This window comes from Mirounga leonina, unplaced genomic scaffold, assembly GCF_011800145.1.
Source record: "Mirounga leonina isolate KUSES-001 unplaced genomic scaffold, KU_Mleo_1.0 Mir_166, whole genome shotgun sequence".
NCBI lineage: Eukaryota > Metazoa > Chordata > Mammalia > Carnivora > Phocidae > Mirounga > Mirounga leonina.
This window is the reverse complement of record NW_023270418.1, coordinates 3,695,018-3,707,064: the sequence shown is the minus strand read 5'-3', so window position 1 is coordinate 3,707,064 and position 12,047 is coordinate 3,695,018. Positions and strand designations below refer to the sequence as shown.

At 37.1% G+C, this 12,047-nt stretch overlaps 1 protein-coding gene across 1 annotated transcript; it reads left to right on the top strand.

Annotated features, from left to right (window-relative positions):
• Positions 1 to 1,499: 1,499 nt before the first annotated feature.
• On the top strand, positions 1,500 to 11,727 carry SVIP (small VCP interacting protein). Its single transcript, XM_035012460.1, has 4 exons — positions 1,500 to 1,661; positions 3,772 to 3,822; positions 5,107 to 5,220; positions 9,276 to 11,727. Exons 1-4 carry the CDS (start codon positions 1,608 to 1,610, stop codon positions 9,288 to 9,290), a joined length of 234 nt encoding a protein of 77 aa, XP_034868351.1. The 5' UTR covers positions 1,500 to 1,607; the 3' UTR covers positions 9,291 to 11,727.
• The last annotated feature ends 320 nt before the right edge of the window (positions 11,728 to 12,047 follow it).

Genomic DNA, 12,047 nt, shown 5'->3' with positions numbered 1-12,047 from the left:
ATGTCCACACTACCAAAAGCAATCTACAGATACAATGCAATCCCTATCAAAATTCCAATGTCATTTTTCACAGAAACAGAAAAACATCTTAAAATTTGTATGGAACCACAAAGACCCTGAATTGCCAAAGCAATCTTAAGAACAAGGATAGAATCATCACATTTCCTGATTTCAAACTATATTACAAAGCTATTGTAATCAAAGCAGTACAGTTTGGCATAAAAACAGACATAAAGATCAATGGAGCAGAACAGAAAGCCCAGAAATAAATCCACATACATATGGTCAGGTCACAAAGGATCCTAGAATACACAATGGGGAAAGGTTAGTCTCTTCAGTAAATGGTGTTTGGAAAACTGCACAGCCACATGCAAAAGAACAAAAATGGACTTCTTAACACTGTACACAAAAATCAAGTCAAATGGATTAAAAACTTGAACATAAGGCCAGAAACCATAAAAGTAGAAGAAAACATAAACAGTAAGCTCCTTGACACTGGTCTTAGTGATATTTTGGATTTGACACCAACAGCAAAGGCAACAAAAGCAAAAACAAGTGGGACTACATCAAACTAAAAAACCTGCACAGCAAAGAAAACTACAAACAAAACGAAAAGGCAACGTATGGAATGGGAGAAAATATTTGCAAATCACACAACCGATAATGGGTTAATACCTAAAATAACACAAGTAAATCCTACAACTCAAGAGCAAAAAAACAAATGACCCAATTAAAAAAATGGGCCAAGAACCTAAATGGACATTTTTAGTACATGTGCTGCCGAAGCGAGCACCTAAGTGGACGTTTTTTCAACAACATACTAACAGCCAACAGGTCCCTGAAATGGTGCTCAACATCAATTATCAAGGAAATGCAAATCAAAACCACAATGAGGTATCAAGTCACACCTGCCACGATGTCTATTTCCAAAAAGACAAAAGAGAGAATTGCTGGCGAGGATGTGGAGAAAAGGGAACCCTGTGCGCTGTTGCTGGGATTGTCAACTGGTACAGCCACCATGGAAAATATTATGGAGATCCTTAGAAATTAAAATTAAAACTACCGTATATATGATCCAGGAATCCCATTTTTGGGTAATGGACAAAAGGAAGCCAGAGCATTATCTGTAACCTCACGTTCATTCCAGTACTGCAATAGCAACGTATGGAAACAACTTAATCTGTCCATTGACAAATGAATAAAGAAAACGTGGTATCTATTTCTCTCTCCCCTTCTCTCTGCCCAAATGCAGCAGGCTTTTCCGCACACGGAGGCCTTGTACGCCCGCCTGGCAGGGCAGGGCAGGGCAGGGCTGGGCTGGGCGCGATGGGGAATCCCCTCTTGAGGGCGGTGGCGAGAGGCGGGGGCGGGGCGGAGTGACGAGTTGGGGGGCGGAGCCGCGGGAAAGGGGTGGAGCCGCGGGAAAGGGGTGGAACAGGGCGGGGCCGGGGGTGGGGCGTTGCCGCAGAGGGGCGGGGCGGAGCCGAGGCGCCGGTCCCGGGTGGGGGCGGGGCGAGCGCGGCGAACCTGGGAAGCCTGTCTGACCGCGCAGGTCGCACTGCCGGGTCTGCGGCGGGCCCCCAAAGGGACCCCCAGCCGCTCTCCTGATGGGGCTCTGTTTTCCCTGTCCTGGGGAGACCGCGCCTCCCTCGCCGGACCTGGTGAGTAAGGCCGCGTCCCCACGTCCCCCGGTTCCCGAGTCGGCGGACCCGCGCCGCGCGCACCTGTTCTCCGGCGGGGCGCCCCAGGAGGCCCCGAGCTGTGGGCACCGGGAGGCCCCGAGCTGTGGGCCCCGGGCCGGGCCGTTGGAAGCGGGGGCGCGGGCTGGAGAGCTTGCCGGTGGCTGTCTGGTGGCGAAGACGCGTGGAAGCGCTCCGAGGAACCTTGGGTCCGGCGTTGGGACCTGAGCCGCCGACGCCTCCGTGTCGCTCTCTCCACTTCCGTTACAAAAAATCGTCCAAAGGCGGCTCCGGGGCGTTTACCTTTCGCAGACTTGGGCGAAATTGGGAGTTGGTAGGACGCAGGCGTACGCGGACGGTGCGGTGTGGGGGCCATTCCTGGCGATGCGGTGGATGGAGTCAGGGTGCAGAAAGGATTGCTCTCTTCGTCAGCGGGGGTGTTTAATCTTCTAGGAGATGTGCGTTTTCCTGTGTCTGTACCAACTGTTTAAAGAAGGTGCTCAGTAAAGTCTCTTACACTCCTGTGCTTTATTGGATATTGTAGTAATCAGTGATTTCCCATTACTATTTCCCTCTCTTTCGAGTTCTTCCTTCTTTTAAAACAGTACGGATTTTACTTTGTAAAGGGCGTACAGTTTGTAACGTTGCCACGTACAGCAAATAAAAATACCGGGTGCCCAGTATTTTTCACGTATTTAAATTAGAATTTTTCGATAAATTTTAGATAAAAAAGAATACATTTTAAAAATAGATGTGCCTCATGCAGTATTTGGGACATATTTATACTAGAAATTATTCATTGTGTAGCTGGAATTCCCACTTAGGTGGTTTGTGGTACAATTCATTTATACTTTTGTACCTTCCTATTTACAACAGTATCTTTACATTAATAGTCCTTACAGGTTGTTGCTAACAGAAGAGCTAGATTCCTCTGTTCTCCTATCTAAAAATTCGTTGAAGGAAATGAGTTGTTTCGGGAAGTACATTAACTCTTCAGCCATTTGATTATGGGTACTAAAAATGACCTGGAAGTCGATATGGGAAAGTTTACCTTGTCTTTCTTGCTACGGTTGCTTTTAAATGTTGTTAATTTTGTTTTTATGACTGTTGAGAAAATACCAATATGCCAGCATTTTTTAAGCCCTCCCCCTCTTCCCCACAGATAAACACATGGAGCACTACTTGAATGTCACTTTATCTTTGGAGTTTATTGGGGGCCACCCTAACTAAACCAGCCACTCATCATTCCATTTCTTACCCACCATACTCTTCTTTATATTTTCTCAAAACACTTACTACTATTTAACAGACATGTATTTACTTGATTATATTTACCTGCGTCCCCTCGTTGGAATGTAAGTTCCATCTGTGTAGAAGTGTTTGTGTTTTTTCACTGCTGCATCCTCAGTACCCAGAAAAGTTCCTGAGGCATGATAGTTGCTCAGTAACTATTTGTCTGTTGAATGAATGAATGTATGTATTGTGGTATGAAAAACAAAGGAACTATTAACACAGCTGCCAGGAGAATTCTATTTACTGTCTTATATATTTAAAGAATTGATAATTTATAATTATTAATAATAGTACATGATATAAAAAGTAATATCCACTGTTTCCCAACATGGAGCAGTACCTCTTACTAATTTCCTTCAGGGCTTCCTGTCCTACAAAATGAGATTAGCTCACTTCATTGATGAACATTTCCTGAAAATACCAGGCTACTTCAAACCACGCATTTCCTTCCTTGTCTTATTAAATGTCATTTGTTTTATTATTGCCCTGACTAGCTTGTAAGCCCCTCTTTTTTTTTAAAAAAAGCAAATGAATTATTTTATAGGCCAACCTGAATATATATATGCATATATAATATGTATATGTGTCTTATGTACTTATTTGAAGATATATTGATTGGAAGAATGAAATTCAGGAAGTTGGGTATTTCATAAACATTGTAAACAGTGGCAGTCTTAGTGGGACATTTTGAACAAGTACTAAATATTTTTGTAAATTGGTTATATTATCTCTAAGATATAAATTATCCATGATAATGTTTCATTTTATTTTAAAACATTTTTTTACACATTTTCTTTAGGAAGAGAAAAGAGCAAAGCTTGCAGAGGCTGCAGAGAGAAGACAGAAGGAGGTAAGAGTAGAAATAAAATTCTGCCCATGTAGATAATTGTATACTTTATTCTAGTTATTACTAGTATCTCTAATGAAAATGGTGTCTGATAACCTGTAAATTTACATGTAATCGTTTTTCAGAATGATTTCTGTATTTCTGTAGGTTACATTAATGCATTTATATCATTTAATGCATGAAAATTACAGATGTCTTCTGTAATGTGAGATTCCCCTTTAATACCCTTCTTCCTTGGGCTACCATATGATCCAGCAATTGCACTACTGGGTATTTACCCCAAAGATACAAAAGTAGGGATCCGAAAGGGTATGTGCACCCCGATGTTTATAGCAGCAATGTCCACAATAGCCAAACTGTGGAAAGAGCCAAGATGTCCATTGACAGATGAATGGATAAAGAAGATGTGGTATATATACACAATGGAATATTATGCAGCCATCAAAAGGAATGAGATCTTGCCATTTGCAACGACGTGGATGGAACTGGAGGGTATTATGCTGAGCGAAATAAGTCAAACAGAGAAAGACATGTATCATATGACCTCACTGATATGAGGAATTCTTAATCTCAGTAAACAAACTGAGGGTTGCTGGAGTGGGGGGTGGGGTGGGAGGGATGGGGTGACTGGGTGATGGACACTGGGGAGGGTATGTGCTCTGGTAAGCGCTGTGAATTGTGCAAGACTGTTGAATCTCAGATCTGTACCTCTGAAACAAATAATGCAATATATGTTAAGAAGAAAAAAAAAAGAAGATAGCAGGAGGGGAAGAATGAAGTGGGGGAAATCAGAGGGGTGGATGAACCATGAGAGATGATGGACTCTGAAAAACAAACTGAGGGTTCTAGAGGGGAGAGGGGTGGGATGATGGGTTAGCCTGGTGATGGGTATTGAGGGCACGTTCTGCATGGAGCACTGGGTGTTATGCACAAACAATGAATCATGGAACACTACATCTAAAACTAATGATGTAATGTATGGGGATTAACATAACAATAAAAAATAATAATAAAAAAAAAGAAAAAGAAAAAAAATACCCTTCTTCCTTGGGATAATATGACGATGCCTTATAAAACACTGACAGATGTGAAATTTAAGGAAAAAATACCCAATGAAAAAATGATAATATGTTTCATATAAAGCCATTGTAGAAATAGTCTAGTTCTTTATATCCAAAGATAAAACCCCTCACCTCCAAAGAAAAACCTAAAAAGCAACAGACGCCTTTTGGATACCAAATACTGATTTTTGTTGTTTTTCTGTACCACTTAATAAATTTTCTAAAGGCTGCATCCCGGGGCATTCTGGATGTTCGGTCTGTGGAAGAAAAAAGAAAGAAAAAGGAAAAAATAGAAAAACAAATGGCTGAATCTGGGCCCCCACCAAAAAGTGGGCTTAGGGTAAGTATTAAAATTTACTTAAGGTTTAATTTACCTGGAGTTTTTAAAAACTTCAGTAGCAGTCTGTTCGATAATTTCCTCTTGCAATGGATTATCAGGAAATTTTGAATTAATTTAAAAACATGAATAATAGATATTGGAAGAAGTGCCAATTTATTTGGACATTCCAATATTCATTGTAATAGATTTGCCTTCTTTTTCCCAAAAGGAAAAAAGATTGTTTTTCCTGATTATCTTAACGCTATGTCTTAGTACTTTATATAATTAATATTAATATATAGGAAACTTAATATGAGGAATATAAAGAACATAAAAATCACCCCAAGTCATTTTGACAGGCATCATTTTTAATATCCATTATACATTAATCTTACTAAATTGGATTACACTATGGATTCTTTTTTTTTAATATAACCTACATTTTTTCACTCAGTGATTTGAAGTTTTTGAGCTTTCCATTGTCACTCGTTATCATAGTTAAGTAAATGTCAATTTGGATAATAGGGTGTATGGGAGGGTAAGTGTGATACATGTACCTCCCACCTCCCAATGTAGCAATTGCAGTTCTTGACACGGGAAATATAATGATAGACAAGTTAAACAGGTCCCTGAACGTGGGGAGCTTTACAGGCTGCAGGACTATAAAGGTTCTATTTTACTTGTTAAAACTCAATAAAATAATTGTCCAGATATTAAGATTTTATTCTTTGGTCCATTTTTAAAGGAAATAAATTTCTTAAGTATATTTGTGAAAAGACAGTGTCCTGAATTTCAGTTGTTTATATTTAACTTGTCAATGATTTATTAGCACTTATTTAGCTGATTTACTGGCTTCTCAATTTGTTTTTTTAATTTTTAATTTTCTTAAGTCTAGTTAATACACAATGTTACCTTAGTTTCAGGTGTACCACATAGTGATGCAGCTTCTCAATACGTTTTGCTATGCTCACTTCAAGTGTAGCTACCCTCTGTCACCATACAACACTATCACTATCACAATACTTTTTTTTTTTTTGCTTCTAAAACTATATATAAACTATATATAAAAAAACATACATGTATATATCCTCCTAACCTGTGGGGCAGGCCATTTAGGAGCCTCCTGATCAGAGGTGATTCTGGCTCAGGAATATCACATAGGGATAAGATTTATCTGTGTGTATTTCACCATTGTATATTCATCTAATTTTGTTTAATAAAGGAAATTAAGAGAAAACAAATTTTTTATCATTAATTTTTAACAATGTGTAGAATAATTGGTTTCAATGTTAAGGTAAATAACTGTGACCTTTGTGCTTATATTTTTTTATATGCCTCCACAATAGAATAGAATAAATCTGTAAAGTAAAACGGTTGATACAAAGCCAAATATTTATCAGAAATATAGATGTTTAATTATTCCACTAAGATATAGGTCTGTGCCACCAGGTTTACTTAATAGAAGGTTCTCAAAAACAAACAAAAAATTATGAAAATTAAATTGTAGGACTGGAAATGATGCTGAGTTTCAGTGTTTTCATAATAGAAGAAATGGAGGGACTGTGCGACAATCAAAATCACATATAATGTTGTAAGAAAAAGATACTTTATATGTAGCCAGAATTAAGAGGGTACTTATTTGACATATTCTAAACTAACAAATTTCACATTAGCTTTTAAACTCTAGGAAAGAAAGCAGCTTTCTTAATTAAACCTGAAACATAGCCTGAAGCCTATAGATTAGAAATAAATTAGGCCATGTACTGCTTCTGATCCCTTCAGAAGTGCTCAGAATAAAATCATCCCAATTTTAAATTTAGTACCTATTTTCTTTGTGTACTGTTCTTACAAGAAAGCTCTCTGGATCCACTAATAAAAATCACCCTCAAGGCCATCAAAGTTGGACAGTGGCTCATTCTTAGAAACCACACCTGTTACACACTGTGTCATTTTCCCTTGGAATATGCCTAATCACTTCTACCATTAATACACTAGCTTTAAGGGATGTCCTCCTTTCTCCTTGACCCATCTGCATAGATCATCAAAAGCATACAGTGAAGTTCAAAATCAATTTTTAGAGGCTCAGAGCTAACAGAAGGGGGAACATAAGACAGAGTGTGACTTTAATTTTCAAACCCCTTGGCCTAGGGTCCTTTAAAGACTGCTGCCGGGCCTGTTCTGCAGGCTAGCCTGGAGGGTCCTATTATGTAGCTAGATTCTTCCCAACTGGACTCCATAGACTGAGGAAAACATGTCCTTTCCCTGTCTTCATGAACTCCACATACTCATCTCCTGACTAGCTCTGCCTAGGATAATTGGCATTGGCAATGCTCACTATCTTCTAGAAAGGCAGCCTTATTTTTTATCTTTTTAATTTCTTTTTATTGATACACAATGTTACATTAGTTTCAGGTATACAACATAGTGATCCACAAGTCTATACACTATGCTGTGCTCACCACAAGTGTAGCTACCATCTGTCACCATACAGCCCTATTACAGTACCATCGACTGTATTCTCCAAGCTCTACCTTTTTTCCCCATGACTTATCATTCCGTAATTGGAAGCCTGTATCTCCCACTACCCTTCACCCATTTTGCCCATCCTCCCACCCCCTCCCCACCAGCAACCATCAGTTTGTCTCTGTATTTATGACTCTGTTTCTGCTTTTTAATTTTTTTTGTTTTATCTTTCTCTGTCTGACTTATTTCACTTAGCGTAATACTAATTCCATCCATGTTGTTGCAAATGGCAAGATCTCATCCTTTTTTTATAATGGCTGAATAATAGTCCGCATTGTGTGTGGGGGAAGGGCACACACAGCACATTTTATCCATTCATCTAGCGATGGACACTTAGATTGCTTTCATATCTTGGTTATTGTAAAGAGTGTTGCAGTAAACATACAGGTGCATAGATCTCTTCAAATTAGTGTTTTCATTTTCTTTGGGTGAATACCCAGTAGTGGAATTACTGGATCATATGTTATTTCATTTTTAATTTTTTGAGGGATGCCCCCCATACTGTCTTCCACCGTGGCAAGGCTTATTTTAAGAGGTGAGTGTGATGCTGGCATCCGGGTGCACACTAATACCAGTACAGGATATAACAGTACAGGACTAATGGCAGACCTCTCGGGCAGTGGCTCTCAACCCTGGCTGCATGGTAGGATCTCAGGAGGAACTTCCTAACAAGGTTGACTCTTGGGTCCCACCTCATACCAATCAGAATCTCTGAGAGTGGAGTTTAGTCATCAAGACTCTTTTGAGCCCCTCAAGGTAGCCTAAGCCAAACCAGATTGAGAATCACTACTCTAGTGTCTTCAGAGATATATTGTGGGAAATAAGAGTCCTATGTTTAAAAAAAATCTATTTTAAAATCCTGGATCCCATCTTGTATCCTGAATCCTTTTCTTAGAGATTAAAAAAGGCACAGTGTTCAAGTCTCTAAGAGGTCCTAAAATAAACAAAAGCAACTTTACTTGGATTAACCCTGAATTTTCAAAACTTAAATACAGATTTTAAAAAAATATGTAACACCCAATAAAATTCCTTGGATGTACATGAAAACCACTGCTCAAGAGACTGGTAAATACCTGGTACCATCCCAGGGGCTCTTTTTAGAATTTACTACTGCAGATTTGATAGAGTTGATTGAATAGAACAACAAAGTTTCTCAGGTCAAGCAAGGAAAAGACTTTGCCAAACCATTGCTTAATTTCTGCTAGTTCTTGCCTCCCTGCCTCAAACAAGAATTCCTCTATTTTTATTTTATAGGTTTCATTGTTTTTATTTTGTGGTGTTTTGTTTTATTTTTCCTGAACTGATTATTGGATATTTGGGATTTAGCCACCCATTAATCTGCCCAGATATTTTGTTTTACTTCTTTATGTTTTTAAACAATCATATGTCTTATTTCAGAAGTTTGACCATATTGTAAAATTATACTTCTCACTGCCACACACAGAAATCATTTTGCATTTGTATAGCCCACATTCCTATTTTTGTTCACAAGGATATTTTCACATAACTTTAAAAAAATTTACTTTTTCCCCATATATTTTTATCTTTTCTAGTGGACAGTTTCATAAGCATAACATGAGTGGAAAAGTCTACTGCCAATAACTAATATCTGCAATCAAGTGGACGTCCTCAGCTTACTTTCTTCTCTGAATAAACGAAGATTCAGACTTTGCAATTTGAGTGCCATGAAATGCAGTCAGTGCTTTTTCAATATTGATATACTGAAAATGCTTTTGATTTTCAAACTTAGAAAATGCCAGACCTTTCATTAAATACTTATTTTCTTATATTTGCTCTTCTGCAGGCAGTAGGCAATTTGCCATTTTTTAGTAGTTAAAACATGGACCTAAATAGTGAATAAATATATATCGCATGTAAAAAGTCTGCATACATCTCAGACATTAAAATTTGCCATTGTATTTTCTCTCCTTTATAAAATGACCTCGCAGTCTATAGTTTTCTGCTTAGCCTTGTATCTCTTTATTTCATTATCTGTGAAGGCTTTCGCTTAAACTTATGGACTTTGTGCCTTTAAACTGGTCATCAGGGAAAATTTTGAAAAATCATTTGAAGGGCTTATGTGAAGGAACAATGTAAATTTTTATAACTTGCTAAGTAATGAAAATTTGTAGAAAATTATGAATTTCTCCTTATTTATTTTCTATTTCTGTGGCTTATAAAATTAACATTTGGTGTTTTACATTGCAATAAATTTGTTTTTTTGCTTGCTGAATCTAAAATTATATATTAGTAGTACCATCAGAGGGCAGTGATGTACTATTACACAATATCGGATTCAGCTCTAAAGATCTTTGTAGAAAGGGAATGAATTAAACTAAGAATCTGGATGGGCTATACTGAGTAGTAGTATATTTGTCCAAATTTCACAGGTGTTTTTATTCTTTTATATTTATTAAAGAATGATCATAAGATTTGTACAGATATGAAATTGCCAATGCAAATGTGAATGTATTGAAATAGAAACATGTAGGTACTGTATTTTAAAAGGTCTACTTTAAACATAAAAATACTATGAGGTAATTCTATGGGATTCAGAGTCATAAATTTTTCAGATTTGTGTTTATTAGTAACATGAGTTTATAGCATTTTTGTTTTTTGAGTGTTTCTAGTATATAATAAGCTAAAATTGAAGAATTGCTGTATCTTTTAATTTGGTTGCTCTTTTGGATGACAGGGCCACAATCTGAGTCCTAAATTAGAATTCATACATAGTAAGTGCCAATAGGAATTATAAATTAAATAGACCAGCTCACTTGATTTACAAAAAGAAAATCAAGCCATTATTGTGCTCATCCTTCCCACAAGACTTACGTCATATAGCAGTATATTGTATATGTTAATTTTAAAGAGTTTGAACTCTAGTCTTGACTCTTGATTGGAAAAATTACTTTTTTCTATTGTGGTATAAAATAGTTTATGAATATCCAGTCAAGACATACATTTATACAGGCTCAATTTTCTTCATCCTTTAGAAGATTGTGGTATTTTTGTTCACAAAGGATAGTGAAATCATTAAATTGTATTATAGAAATAAAATTCTTGACTTTATGAACATGATTAATTTTTCCAAGGCAGAAAGGAAAAAAGATCCTCAATAGCTGAATAGATATAGAACCAGAGCATATTATCCTTGAACTGTGCAAATCCTTTCTTCTGCTTTAATATAGAAAGAATAATTTTATCTGTACTACATCTTAAGAATTACAGCTTGGGTTGGTGTAAACAAAGGTTTATATCCAGGGGATAATGCCCTATTTCTAATGGAGTTTATATCCAAATACCATGCTTATTTACTATTGAACCATGAATGATTTGGTGGTGTATTGCCTTCTGGGAACAATGGGATATGCTGCTCCAGCCAATCATGCATGGCCTGCCTCCATGGGTTATAATCAGCTTTCCCCAAAACCACATGGGATACATGGGCTAAGTGATAATACTAAAACGTTAAGAGTAGTTTTAGGAAGGGGAAGGGAAAAGAGGAGATGAGATGCTTGGTAAGAAACTAGTAAGTGACTACTTAAAAAAAAATTGTACATAGACATCCAAGCATCTCCCTCATCAAGTTATGAATCAGTTCCTGATGGAAACCTTAACTTGGAACCAATTTCCCATAAATCATAATTTAAATAGGAAAACATGGTGTAATGCTTAATATGTCACCCAAACCCTCCAACAAATTACTAAAATATAACTGAAACAGTAAAATACATATTTGTTAACTATCATGTTAAGATGTAAAATGCTAAAACTACTGCTTCTTAATTCTAATCATCAAACTAATATGACTGGTAACAAAAAGTTGTATATTATCACACAGCCCCTTTGTTGACATGCTGCATGTTTTTTTTTAAACATCTATATGTGCTGCTATGGTTCCACCGATTGTATTTGGAATGTAATTAATAGTTTTCACACACATGGTTTGTTATAAATCTGTATTGCCTTATGCGGACACAAATATACATTTTTCCTATATAAAAATTGACTTTGGCCATCTCTTTAACAAAATTTTATCTTTACTATGTATTAAATAATTAGAACTTGGGTAAATGGTTAAGGAAACCATGACACTTTCATCTCTTTGGGATGAATGAGAACAACAGAGCTAAAGGCTGTTGGTATGATCATAAAATCCCTGAATTTATAGCAAGGCATGCTTCTTTTTCTATACTCAAAAGGAGGAATGATATTGTTAGTGTCCTGTTTTCTAGAGAGAGAGCAAAATAATATAAAGGTTCTAGCTATCATCCTTGATACCCCAGGAGAATTGACGTCAGCTTTGAATTTTCCTTTTCTCCTCC

Excerpts from the sequence above, each read along its gene's own strand:
- SVIP (XM_035012460.1), top strand. The coding sequence starts at position 1,608 with ATGGGGCTCTGTTTTCCCTGTCCTGGGGAGACCGCGCCTCCCTCGCCG. Across the intron at positions 1,662-3,771 it reads CGCCTCCCTCGCCGGACCTG|GAAGAGAAAAGAGCAAAGCT; the intron begins GTGAGTAAGGCC and ends CATTTTCTTTAG. Across the intron at positions 3,823-5,106 it reads CAGAGAGAAGACAGAAGGAG|GCTGCATCCCGGGGCATTCT; the intron begins GTAAGAGTAGAA and ends AATTTTCTAAAG.